The sequence below is a fragment of the Setaria italica genome, chromosome V (genome assembly GCF_000263155.2).
Source record: "Setaria italica strain Yugu1 chromosome V, Setaria_italica_v2.0, whole genome shotgun sequence".
Taxonomy (NCBI): domain Eukaryota; kingdom Viridiplantae; phylum Streptophyta; class Magnoliopsida; order Poales; family Poaceae; genus Setaria; species Setaria italica.
In genome coordinates, this window is record NC_028454.1 from 24,654,816 (window position 1) to 24,668,400 (window position 13,585).

At 42.9% G+C, this 13,585-nt stretch overlaps 1 protein-coding gene across 1 annotated transcript; it reads left to right on the top strand.

Annotated features, from left to right (window-relative positions):
* The first annotated feature begins 271 nt into the window (after positions 1-271).
* LOC101759894 (peroxidase 72) lies at positions 272-3,432 on the top strand. The gene is made up of 4 exons (XM_004968838.3): positions 272-770; positions 881-1,072; positions 2,055-2,220; positions 2,700-3,432. Exons 1-4 carry the CDS (start codon positions 531-533, stop codon positions 3,113-3,115), a joined length of 1,014 nt encoding a protein of 337 aa, XP_004968895.1. The 5' UTR covers positions 272-530; the 3' UTR covers positions 3,116-3,432.
* The last annotated feature ends 10,153 nt before the right edge of the window (positions 3,433-13,585 follow it).

Below are 13,585 nucleotides of genomic sequence, written 5' to 3' on the forward strand. Positions count from 1 at the left end.
ATGCACAAATAATAAATCTACTGCACACAAAAGAAGATGCTGATAGAATAACTTGGCCACTGGGGAACAAGGGTATTTGGTAGGTACCTCTTCGAAGCCCATACATACTCTACTGGTCGCTGCAGCAGACGGTGTGGTGGCCAGAATAACAGCTACCTAGGCCCGTCGCGTGTCTACACCTGCATCTATCTGCTCAGCTCAACGAATTATATTGCCACGCCCCACCGGCGATCAAAAGCTGCAAAAGGCAAAGAAGCTTCAAGGAGATGGCCAGTGACACCACCCTGTATATCATACTGCTTGTCCCACAAAATATTTGTTTGTCCCAAGAATAAGCTCACATGTTGCTCAAGGCAGCTGGATAGCTACGCGCAAGAAACCCTTGGGCAGGCTACGCCCCCTCTTTCCCTGGCTTATATAAACCCTGCCCTACGTCCCATCAGCATCATTGCAGCAAGCACACAGCACAAATCAAGACCAATTAGTGCTGTAGCTAGTGTGCTTTGGCATCAGCTGCCTGAGCTCGAGAGATGAAGGGTGCAATGGCGGCCTTGGCCTTGGTGCCTCTCGCCGTTGCGGTTCTCTTCTCCTCCCTGCCGTCGTCGGCGGCGTCCCCTGTGCAGTGGGGGAAGCTGGACCCCCACTTCTACGACCACTCGTGCCCGCAGGCGCAGCAGATCGTGGCGTCCATCGTGGGGAAGGCGCACTACCAGGACCCCCGCATGGCCGCCTCCCTCCTCCGCCTCCACTTCCACGACTGCTTCGTCAAGGTACACGAGATCGTGCCGCTGCGCGCGTCGCTTGTCTTGTCTGATGAACATTCCTTCTGCCGGCCGGTGCTTTATCGAGCTTGACGATGAGTTGACGATGTATCCATCAGGGCTGCGACGCGTCGCTCCTGCTTGACAGCAGCGGGTCGATCGTGAGCGAGAAGCGGTCCAACCCCAACCGGGACTCGGCCAGGGGCTTCGAGGTCATCGACGAGATCAAGGCCGCCCTCGAGGCTGCCTGCCCCGGCACCGTCTCCTGCGCCGACATCCTCGCCCTCAGCGCCCGCGACTCCACCGTCATGGTACGTCACGTGCAGAGCGCGGCACCTCAGCAATCTTTCAACCATTTCTCGCGCATCAGCTCCTTTGTGTTTCTTTCTCTGTTGCGCTTGCGCTATGCATATTCCCAATTTCTTATGTGTTTATCATGGCGATCCAATCAGGAAAATATATGCACGCAGCACGCATCGCATAAGATGCCTAGAGATTGGCATGCCTAGATGACAAGACCTTAAACGCTTTATTAAACTCTATTATGTGTGAAACTAAAGGACATGCCTTTTTTTGTGGAGTATTAATGCACAATTTATTCCAAAGACGTTTTGAGAAAACAAAAAAAATGAACTTAAAGATTGGCATGTCAAGCGAAAAGAGTTGTTAATTACCTGCAGCTGTCCACATAGCTACATGAACAAATTAGTTACATGCGTGCAATAATACTCTATTATTGTATACCCCTATCTAGTTTTTCTCCCATAGTTTCATTATTGACCCACTGTAGTAGTGTCGGTGAGCATACACGAGCGAGTGTGATTTCCATGGCCTATGTACCACAAGGCACATGCAAAACCCGGCCGCTCGCTGTTTCTCCGCCGGGCCCCCTGCACAATGATGTGTCCTCTCCAGTCTTCACTCTCACCCTATCCAGGACAGTACAAAATCTACATTGCTGATTCCTTGTGCCACACCGTAAAGAAGAGACAAAGTTCATGTGGGGGGCACGGCACCGTGCTCGGTAAAGCAGCGCCAAAGTGCATGTAGTTTCAAAGCCTCATGGCATCTCATGTCTGCCATGGGATAAAGACAGGGTAAACTAAAAGGGCCTCTCTAGCTACCATGCCATCTCTACTTTTTAGACTTGTCAACACTGTAGTATTAGCTCAAATGATACGCGAATTCTTTTTTACTGCCAATTTTAATTACATTGCGTCCCCGACTGCTTCACTGAAATCACCATCAAGTTAACTGCTGACATTTCTGATCATTGGCTGCACGAAATTGCAGACCGGTGGGCCCGGGTGGATTGTGCCTCTGGGGCGTAGGGACTCACGCGGCGCCAGCGTGCAGGGCTCCAACAACGATATCCCGGCACCCAACAACACCCTCCCCACCATCATCACCAAGTTCAAGCTCCAGGGCCTCGACATCGTCGACCTCGTCGCACTCCTCGGTATGTACACATCGATCACACGTACACACATGAATGTCTGTGTTGAGTGTGCCAACTGATTGAAAGCTGCTAGCTAGTAGATGATGTGTGGATCAGTGGGATAGATGTTGTGTGGCAATACTGGTAGCCACCATGCCACCATCTGTGTTGGCGTTGCTTTTTCCGAAGAGAGTACTGTGCCAACTGATTGAAAGCTAGATGAGCTGGCTAGGCAGCGACAACACTTGGCTGATTGGTCCAAAAAGTCATACCTCGCTGTTGTGGACGGCGTCAGCCAGTACACAGTCCATATGTGCATAGTGTCCGGACAAGTACATTGTTGTGGTTGGATGATTTGACGGCATTGCCAGATTTGTTCTTGATGCTAACTGATTGTTACATAACAATATGATCGGTTTGCCGGACTGATTGTTACTACATTGCTGTGTGTAACAATAATAGTACATGACAAGAACTCTTCCTCTGATGATGACATACAGGTAGCCACACCATCGGCGATTCCCGGTGCACGAGCTTCCGGCAGCGTCTGTACAACCAGACGGGCAACGGCCTCCCGGACTTCACACTGGACGCGTCCTACGCAGCGGCGCTGCGCCCGCGCTGCCCCCGCTCCGGCGGCGACCAGAACCTCTTCTTCCTCGACCCCGTCACGCCCTTCAAGTTCGACAACCAGTACTACAAGAACATCCTCGCCAACCGCGGCCTGCTCGCCTCCGACGAGGTCCTCCTCACCGGCAGCTCCGCCACCGCCGACCTCGTCAAGCTCTACGCCGCCAACCAGGACATCTTCTTCCAGCACTTCGCGCAGTCCATGGTCAAGATGGGCAACATCTCGCCGCTCACCGGGGCCGACGGCGAGATCAGGAAGCACTGCAGGAGGGTCAACCACAAATGAACTGATCGCGGTTTGGTTCAGAGACACTTGGGAAATTAAATTGGCCGAGTGCTTCGATTTGCTTATTTCTCCAGCTTTTGATTGCTTGGTTTGTTGATTCAGTGCTCTCATCAGCTTGTTGAGATTTACCATTTGTTCTCTTCAACTGTGTATGTATTTTTCTTGTCCATGTGTTGTTATTTATTCCCTTATGGAAATGTTGTTCTTGCATTGCTAGAGTAATCCATTTCTATTGTAAGTTGGAGGGACATTATTGTTGGTTAAATCAGCTTGCAGCCAAGAAAATTTGGTGAATAAAGTAAATGTTTAGCCATGTACTTTCGAGAGCCCCATAACTTCCTCTGTTTATTTTGTAAGACACATATGTGTATCCATTGGGTCATACCAGCACAAATTAATTGGGCATTTGTACTACCAAATTCGGTAACCAATAAATTTCATGCTACCAAATTGTTTAGTTATAGGTATATTTTTAGGAAAGTAATTTGCAATTTTTTGTGATCCCTAACGAAGTTTCTAGAAAGCCCATCAACACTTTTCTTGGCCTAACACGGCCCATACTCTAAATTGGCACGCCCCACAAAAGAAATACTTGCGGCCCATTAAAACAAGGGAACATCGACATCACAAACCTTCCTATTACGATGGCAAGTTCGCATCCTCAAGTTTACTTCTCTGTCCTCTGATTGTTCTTCATTTCCTGATCTTGAATGCTTTGAGTTGCTTATTGTCTCGGTCTCTCGGACCAGCTAAACGAGCATCCTCGCAAATCCAGTAAATAATTGAGAATAGTTATGTCTTCAATATGGCACCTCAACTAAATTTGCCAATATTCTAAGCTTTATCTCACACAAGCTACCCAACTGTCTAAATTTGAGATTCTTATAAGGCGTCGCAATTCTCGGTTCAGGTGCACTCTGTGGTTGTGCTAGGGTACCAAACACACTACGCCAGGAAGCATTTGTGCCAGCGGCTAGAACAGGTTTGTGCTAGCGGGTATCACACCTATCAGTAACCTTGAGCTAGCACAAATACCGTCTGTGCTGGCGGGTGCTTGCCTGCCAGCACAGACCACTCTGTGCTGGCAGGCAACATTAGCCACCCGCCACACAGATGGTTTCTGTGCTGGTGGGTGCTTATGCCGCCCCTCTAGGAATATGTATTTTCCTATTCAATATATTATTTCCTGTGAGTTATTTATAATTTTTATTTCCCGCCAGTTTTTAGCCATAAAATTAAAATATGTATCTTCAACCAGATAACAATAAACTTGAATAATAAATAATTCACATTATTCAAAACTGCATCATACATAATATATAATTCACATATTAAAAATCTAACATTTGGAATAGAGCTATTCTTTGCCACGCTAATATTAAAACTACTACGCCCATCTATGAAGATTTGTGCACTCATCCGCCATCTTTATCAAATAATGCTCCATCCTCATGACAAATATCGCATCGGATGAACCTCGCCATATCCGTGCAAATATTGTCGATTTGTTTGTCTTCTATCTTGCTATAGTTACTGTTGATGGTAGGCATCTGCAGGTATACAGTAAATGAAGATTAGGATGTATTACCATTAGGAATTGAGGTTAGCACATGGCAGTGTATAAGAGACTTACGTATTCAAGGTTCATCCAGTACCTCCCATTATTTCTGATGAACTCGCACACGTAATATCCGTATAGCATAGAGCTGGGAGGTTGCTTGTGGCACTGCCATCAAATAGAAAAATGATGAGTTGTTATTAATGATAAGTGTACATTATATGAAAAAAATCAAGTTTTTATGTTCTTACGAATTGATGATATATTATTTACATAGCTTTCGTCCTTTTTGGATTGTGGTCCCCGCCTTTTAGTATTAAAGCTTGTACGTACTTTGACGATGATATATTATTTACATAGCTTTCATCCTTTTTTTTATTGTGGTCCCCACCTTTTAGTAGGTAAAGCTTGTACGCACTTTAAAGATAAGAGTTAGTAATACAATTTAGGTGCATAGAATGTCAACATGCATTTAAGTACTGCCAAGAAATGTCTTACTTTTGTATAATGCCTATGAATTTCTTGTACCTATCTCTACGATAGCTAGCTGAATCGAGGACCATTGCTTCTCCTAGCTTGGGTAAAATAATGATGCAAATCCAGTGGTCCGTGTATTATATTAAAATAATTTATATTATAGACAGCATTAAATAGCACCTAGTGTATATATATATATATATATATATATAGTAATTAAAACTAGCTTACTCAAAATTGTAAGGAGCCATGATATAATTCTTATCAGCCTTTTTCTTCATTACTCTTGCAATGTATAAAGACACTTTGTGCATTTCATCTTTGTGGGCTTTTAATTTTATAGCATTTTTCTCCGCTTGTGTCTTTGTTGCTTCTATTTGTGCTTTGATCATTTCCGTCATTTTGAGCTTGTGCTCTGGCTCGCTTATTCGTGCTGGGTCAAGTTACGCTACCTTAAACCTGTCGTTCATCAATTCTTCTTCCCTCCATAGCATCCTGCAGAATAGGTCGCTCAGGTACTTGACATATAAAATATATACGTATGTATTTAAAACTCGTGTATGCAGTACATGTGGACTTACAAGCATTATACGGAAATAAGATTCACGTTGAGGTGTTCCACATGCACATCTGTTTGATCACTATTTTGATCTCCACGGTCATAATCATCATCCATCATAACATGATCATTTTCGTTTGCATCATCACCACCCACTTCATCAAAGCCAGTATCGATGTCTATGCGGTTGAAAGTACCTCCTGCCTCACCATGGTAGGACCAAATTATGTATCCATCCACAAAACTTCGCTTTATCAAATACCTCTTGATGACATCAGTATCCTCCCATACAATATTGTTGCTACAGTCAAAACATGGACAACGTATTTGCTTTGTCTTGCAAATACGAGCGTGCTTCTCCGCAGCTTCCACAAACATTGATACCTCTGACATGAAAGTATGCAAATGTCTCCGTATACCATACATCCATGCTCTATGATCCACATTTAACAACCTATGACTACAATTCTATGTTATATTAACTAACTTAATGAGCTTTGGATCATAATTCTATAAACTCAATTAAATTATGGATGTAGTAACTAATAAGTAGGAAGAAATATAATAAAAATCAATTTTATATTACCCTAAATGAAACTCAATTAAACCATGGATGTAATAATTAATAAGAAGCAGGAAAAAAATCAAACTCAATTATATATTAATTCAATTAACTTCATTAATTAAAAATATGGATGTAACAATTAATAAGTAGGAAAAATATAATCAAACTCAATTCTATATTACATTAAAATGACAAACATAGCATTGTAATGGTTATAATATGACCATAGAATTTTATTTAAAAAATAATCCATCTCTAGTTATTTTCTCTCTCTTCACTCCTCTCTCTTCTAGGTCTAGATCTAGATATAGATGATAACCTGATGAAGCTAGAAATGATTGATAGAAGTTGAAAAAGAAGGTTGGAATGGGACAAACTCACCTTATATAGCCACCTTCTCCAAAGAAAAATCAAGTGCAAAACCTTCCCCCTTAGATTTGGTGTTTTTGAAGCTTTCCCGAGCTCCTATCGGGCAAGCTCCAAATGGAAGGTTAGCTGGGGAAGAAGCTACCCGCGGCCTTATCTGGGCAAGGTCTGTGCTGGCGCCAGCACAGATGGGGTGCTTAGGTCGCCCGCCAGCACAATGGCATCTGTACTGGGGTGCTCCCCCGCCGGCCCAAGGAAGCTTTGTGCTGACGGGTGCCAATCACGCCTGCTAGCACGCTAAATTCCATGTGCCAGCATAAATCAAATCTGGCGTAGCGGCACGTGCAAAGATACCATCAGAAAGCAAATCTTAAGTCATCCCATTGCTATTATCAGTGAAAATGAAACTCATAAGAGATGGCCACCTTGTTAAACCTTGGAAAAGCAACCTGCTCGCACTCGTATATATTGCTCCAAGAAGATCCCCATGGAAGTGTCAAACAAACTCATGCATGGTGCATATGAGTAATAAGAAAACCATCAATCAGACAGGAACTAAGTAAAGCATGCAGGGGCAAATCTTCACCTTTTTATTTCATTGATCCATCACTCTGTTACAATCCATCTACCTCAAGCGAGGCAACTGGAAAGGGAGCTACATATGTATGTACTAGTACATATTCTTATCGATCATTATCAGAGAGAAGACGGAGAGACTCGCTCGCTCGCCGCATCAGCCAACAATTGGTTGGTCCTCAAGGCTTGAGACCACATTCTTCCAAGATCATCTTGAGACATTCGAGGTTACGCACCTTGAGGCACTCTGAAACGGCAATCTGGCCATAGTGGTTGGCGTACTCCTTGAGCAGGGCCCTAGGGACATCACGGATGTACCTCCCAATCCTTCACAAGAAGGAAGTCCTCCTCCTCCTCCCTTGGTTGAGCGGGAAGACCGTGCCGCCTGGGCCTGAGTGCTCACCACCAGCAGCAGAACCACCAGGGCCTTCATAGCCGCAAGCTTGGATGCCATTGCTTCCCCTTCCCCTCCTTCTAGTGGACACGCTCTGATGGTGGGTAGATGCACATCTGACTTTGGTGGATGGGGTTTAAATAGCGAAGAGACACCAAGAGGGAGAGCTAGCTGCTAGATTGCTCGTGCTCCTACCTACAGCATGGATACTGACATATGGTTTGGCAAGTAGTTATTAGGGGTGGCTGACGAGCCAGCTCAGCTCGTGGTGGCTCGTTAGATAACGAGCTAGCACGGCTCAGCTCGTTAAGGTTGACAAGCTAGAAATCGAGATTGGCTCAATTCGTTTGAAAGTTCGAGCCGGCTCATTTGGCTCACGAGCCTAGCATTATTGAACATTAATGTTATGACCAAACATGATATTAACCAATATATGATAATTTAAGTATGCTAAAAATATTTAAAAGTTTAATTTATGATGATATTACGGAAATAAAGATTATAAGTCAATAGATTGGGATAATATAGATGTTTGGAGACTCAAAATAAAGTACTAGATTTGACTTACAAGTTGAACAACAAGTTTATTTTGTTAAAAATAATTTTGGTATTTTCATCTTTATCGAGCCTAATGAGCTAAATGAACATTTCGCGAGCAGTTCATGAGCTGACTCGTTATGAAAATGAGCTGAAATTTCTTATTGAGACTTGGCTCGGTTCGTTTAAAGGTCGAGCCGAGCTGAACCGAGCCAAACCTATGAACGAGGTGAGTCAGCTCACGAGCCTTGAGTTGCTCTGCCAGCCCTAGCAGTGTTATCTTGGTAAGCAATTATGACGACTATCTTTAACTTGTCCTGCTTAACCAATAGACTAGCCAATACTTGTTGACCCTCTTGCATCAACATTATTAGTCCCCCCAAAAGGATAATAATTTGGAAATCCATTTGCCAATAATTTACAAATAATAATGACCCCAAATAAGAAACTAAAACAAAGAGAATTGAACGATGAGCCAAAAATTATAAAATGATTAAAGGAGACGGTTTCTGCATATGCATTGCTCTTGCCTGCATTGAATCTTCAGAAACAAAGGCCAATCATTTCTATCATAGATCCACAGTGGTAACATATATAGGAAGGGGTTTATTTACTGGATCTTCTATTTCCTTTCCTGAGCGAGTTTGAATAGCTTTAGCTGACTCTGGATTCTTCAGTTGTCCCGACAATTTTCCTTCATTACTTGTAAAATTCCCAGTGTAACTTGAGTTTCCAGCATCTTCATCATGTTCATCACTTGGTGGTTCGAACTTTCGACCACTGTTACCTTGCTATCAATATTTTCAAAATTCTTGTCCATAGCCTTAAAGTTAGTGATAGTGTCTTTGTTGATCTTGCTTTGGTCCTCCATGAACTCCTTCAGCTAAATGCGTAGAGGCATTGTGTTCTAGATGGATGAGCTTGCATTGAATTGAGGTCTATTTTGTCCATACCGATAATTGAATGGTGGAAAGCACTCTCCCTTCTTCATGTAGTCTAGCAACTTTGCTTCCTATGGACAGTTCTTCCTGACATGGCCATAGTCGCCACACTCCTCACATGTTGATCTTGCTTCTGCTACCTTCAGGTCTATAGCATGAGCTTCGTTTATCTCTATCTTCTCCAGTCTCCTCATCAACGAGTCGATTTCCCCTTCGAGTAGTTGATCATTCCCCACTTGCAACACACCTTGACCAGGCGCCAGATGATGCCCATGCATCGTTGTTTGCAACTTTCTTGAATAACTTGAAGGCCTGAGTTGGGGTGAGGTCAATAATTAATCCTCCAGCCAATGCATTGATTATTACCCTTGATGCTGGTGTTAGCCCTTGATAAAACTTCTGGACTAAATCCTTCCTCGGGAATTTATGATGTGGAACTACACGGACATAGTCATTAAAGCATTGATAGGCTTCAACAATAGTTTCAGAAGCATATTGAGCAAAAGCAGCTATCTTGCTCCTCAGATTCTGAGTCTTGGCGGTGAATAATATTCTGTTATAAAAGCCTTCATCAACTCATCCCAATTTTAAATTGTTGCTGTAGGTAGATCATAAAACCATTGAAGCGCTCTTCCAAGTAGAGAGTAGGGAAACAACCTTGTCCTTAGTTGATTCTAGTTAACTCCATGCACGTCGAAGGTGTTGCATAATTGCATGAACACTTGAAGATGAAGATTAGCGTCCTCCTTGCTAGTGAAAGGTGAACTCTGCACCATCCTTAGTGTTGAAGTTTGGATCATGAATGGTTGCCCAATGCCACCCAACTCATGGATAGGTAAGTCAATGATGTTTGGGATGCACAGCTCCCCGATAGTACGCTTTGGCTCAGGTTGATCTCCCATTGCAGGTGCTTCAGGTACAACTGGCGCAACTGGCGCCCTCCTGGAGTTGCTAGTGGTGTCGACTTTGGAGTATATGATGATGTTCCCAATACTTTCAATTCTTCCTTGATAGCTGAAGCTTCGATCTCCAGCTTCCTTGCTTTTGCTAATCGTATTCTTTGCCTGTAAAGTTTTTCTGGATCATCCACAAATTTTTTTGGTTTGTTGGAGAGGTAGTCGTTCATGTCCTATTAGCGTTAGTGAAAGCAAAACACATATATACAAGAACCAGATTGAACTTTTGATTGATCTTCAATAACTTTCCAAATCTCCTCTTGATCTTCTTTGATTCCTCTTTGATCCCGAAGTCATCCTTACCATAACTTCATAAACTTAGCCCTTAAGTCATCTCGGAGGATTGCTTACCAAAGATGGGCGTCAGGGGGTGCTAGAGGACCCTAGGCCGATCGGCTTGGGCTCCTCTGGGCCGATTGGCCTAAGCACTTCCTAGGCCCGTTGGCCTTCGTCTTCGTTTGGTTCGATGCTCGTTCAGTGCTTTATCCAAAATTATGCTTTTAGGTCCGATTCCCTGCAATTACAGAATATCCTCCAAAATATGTTGCACATGTGAAAATGATCAGTTTATTAGGTGTGATCATTAATTTAGGTATTAAATTCATATCATTATTGAAGATAAATAGTGGTAAAAGTGTGTCAATAATGAGCGTCAGTAGAGGCCTTGTCGGTGGGCGCAGATGCCATTGATGCCTACTACAAAGAATGCACCAAGTACAAGAAGGAAGACCCCGTGCGCTTCGCAGTGTGAGGAGGCTTATGGCTTTGAAAGGGATGTGAGGAGGGGCTACAACATGATCAAGAAGTGCAATGAATTCTACCAGACCAAAAAGGATGTCGTTCAAATCAAGGCGTGCATGGAGCCCTGCAAAATCATCGACGACGCCACCAAGGTGTCCCTTGTCGTTGGTGCTTGCTATACAAAATGTGTCATGAATGTGAAGGACCCCACCGTGTTCGGCAAGAGCAAGGAGGCATGTGCTTGTCCGCATCAAGGAATGCAACGTGCTTGTCCGCATCAAGGAATGCAACAAGCGTTGCACCTAGAAGCTTGGGGCGGACATTGCTCAGGTCAACAAGTGCAAAAAGTCATGTGCCCCTACCAAACAGTAGACCTAATCAAGAATTACACCAACACCCCATGTCGTTGACGTAGTATATAGAGTCACTCATTACCACCATTCCGCGTGCCAATGCGTGATCGACCACCTAAAGTCATTGCATTTGTTAATTTCCCTACAAATAATGTGGTTTACTTTCATACATATATTTTGTAAAAATGTATCCATTTTGTTGTTTATTATTGAATAAGATAAAAGGCATTGTGGCCTTTTATTTTAACTATTCTCCGCATTCATATATGTTAATATATGTTACCTATCTATCTATCTATCTATCTATCTATCTATCTATCTATATCTATATGGATGGAAAATTCTGAAAAGAAAACACTACAAGAAATGTGCCGATCTATGATGAAAATTTTATGACACATTTGTTCTCGTCATAGATCTATGACGTTTCTGGCTGAAAATGTCATAAAATTTCACATCCGAGCAAATTTATTAACAAAGTTATGGAACAACATAAAAGTTGCCACTGTAGCCAAGAAGAAATGGACACTCGCTGTTACATGGTGGTTTTGTGATGATATAAGGTCCGCGAAAACGTCATAAACCAACCAGAATCCCACATGTAAGGTTAAGCTGATAAATAGAGCGGTAAAATAAAATGAAGAACGTGCTCCTTCCGTGGGTCGAACCTGTTATCCATCGAATAGGAAGTCTTCACCACGACTGGATCCCACATGTAAAATAAGTTTCAGGTGAGTATGGTAGTTGGTGGTAGAGAAGCCCGTGCTGCAGCCAAAAAATAGTTTGTCTGCTGCCACGTTTCCACGATAGGGAAAAAGAAGAACAGAGAGAAGGCGGCCAGGTTGGAGCACTCCGGCGGAGATCTGCACCTCCCCGCGGCAGCTAGGTCCAATGGCAGCACAAATCTTGTGCTTCCTGCTGAGGCGCGTCAATCTGGTCAGTAATTTGAGTTGAATTCGCCAAAATTTCATTTCGCATTAAAGTCTTTCAATCTAGTCAATAATTTTGAGTTGAATTCACCAAAATTTCCCAGATGGATAGATATTGGATACACGATTGTCGACTATTTACCCCCGAGCATGAGAAAGGGGTCAATGATTTCATGAAATTTGTGAAGAATAGATACTCTAACGATGAACAAATACTATGCCCATATCATTGATGCCTGATTCAATCTAGATGTACTGTAGAAGGGGTGAACAGCCACTTACTTAGAACTGGTATGACAAGCACCTACACTAGGTGGATCCATCATGGAGAAACATTCGAGGATAGGTTCAGGAAAATGCAAATCTGCAGGATAATGGGGTTTAGGAAAATGCAATTCTGCAGGATGATGAGGTTGAGGAAAATCTTCTCTCCTATCTAAAGGCTAGGTAGTACTATGTTATTCGCTCCCCGATTGTTCTCCCTCCGCCGTCCACATACGTACCTTGTTTTCTTGACCTACCTTGCGAAACCCCCATCCTCCCTCACCCCAGCACCCCAGACTCGCAAAATGCAACAGTGCTGGCACTCGATCAATCCCTGTCAGCGCTCAACCCCAATACTGGCCAATGCTCCTCCGCTCCATCACTAGCCACTACTGAAAAATTGAGCATTGGTCCTTGACCTTAATACCAGTTCATTTTTGACCCAATACTAATGTGAGCATTAATACCGGGTCTAACGGCTAGTTCCCCAGGAGACCCCTGTGACCCCCTTTAGTATCAGTTGGGGGCTCCAACCACTACTAATGGTCACCCATTAATACCGGGTGGAGCCTCCACTTGGTATTAATGTGCCTGAGGGCCTTTAGTACCGGGTGGAGGTGGAGCCTCCACCCGGTACTAATGTGCAACCTCCATTTTCAGTCGAGGTTGACCCTAGCATCTGGTTAGCCAAAGAGGATGCTCCATACTTATGTCGCACTCACAACCAAGGGACGTTCGTCAAGAGGAGGGTTATTAACATTCCATTCGATGATATTGTGTGATGTATTAGAATCATTATACTGTATTTTATGGTCAAGTGACAAATTAATGTAATAACGCATTGTAATGATATGTAATGTATTGTGGTCATGTGACAAAGTTTTTTGGTAAAGTGATAAAGTAATGTAATAACGTTCTATGGTGTTATTAAACAAGAACTAATTTTCGCATGGTTAAAACATTAATTATTTTGATTTTTTTAGCACCATTAAAAATTAAATAATAAATTTAGATACAATTAAACAAGTAAATGACTAAGTCATGGTAAACATGTTAATAACACTACGGGCACTATTTTTCTAGATTTTTGCATGGTCAAAGTATTATGATAATTTATAACCTATTACTAACTTACTATTACTAATTTTACTATGTTTGATATTTAACTGCATCTAATATTTTTATTGTGTAGATCTAATCAACATCAATATAACAAACTTTTTTTTTGCAATTTTATGAACGTTATTTGATTTA

What these genes read in the sequence shown, in the direction of transcription:
- LOC101759894 (XM_004968838.3), top strand. Translation starts at nt 531, where the DNA reads ATGAAGGGTGCAATGGCGGCCTTGGCCTTGGTGCCTCTCGCCGTTGCG. An exon ending in TCCACGACTGCTTCGTCAAG is followed by an intron (nt 771 to 880) that starts GTACACGAGATC and finishes TGTATCCATCAG; the next exon opens with GGCTGCGACGCGTCGCTCCT. An exon ending in CGACCTCGTCGCACTCCTCG is followed by an intron (nt 2,221 to 2,699) that starts GTATGTACACAT and finishes GATGACATACAG; the next exon opens with GTAGCCACACCATCGGCGAT.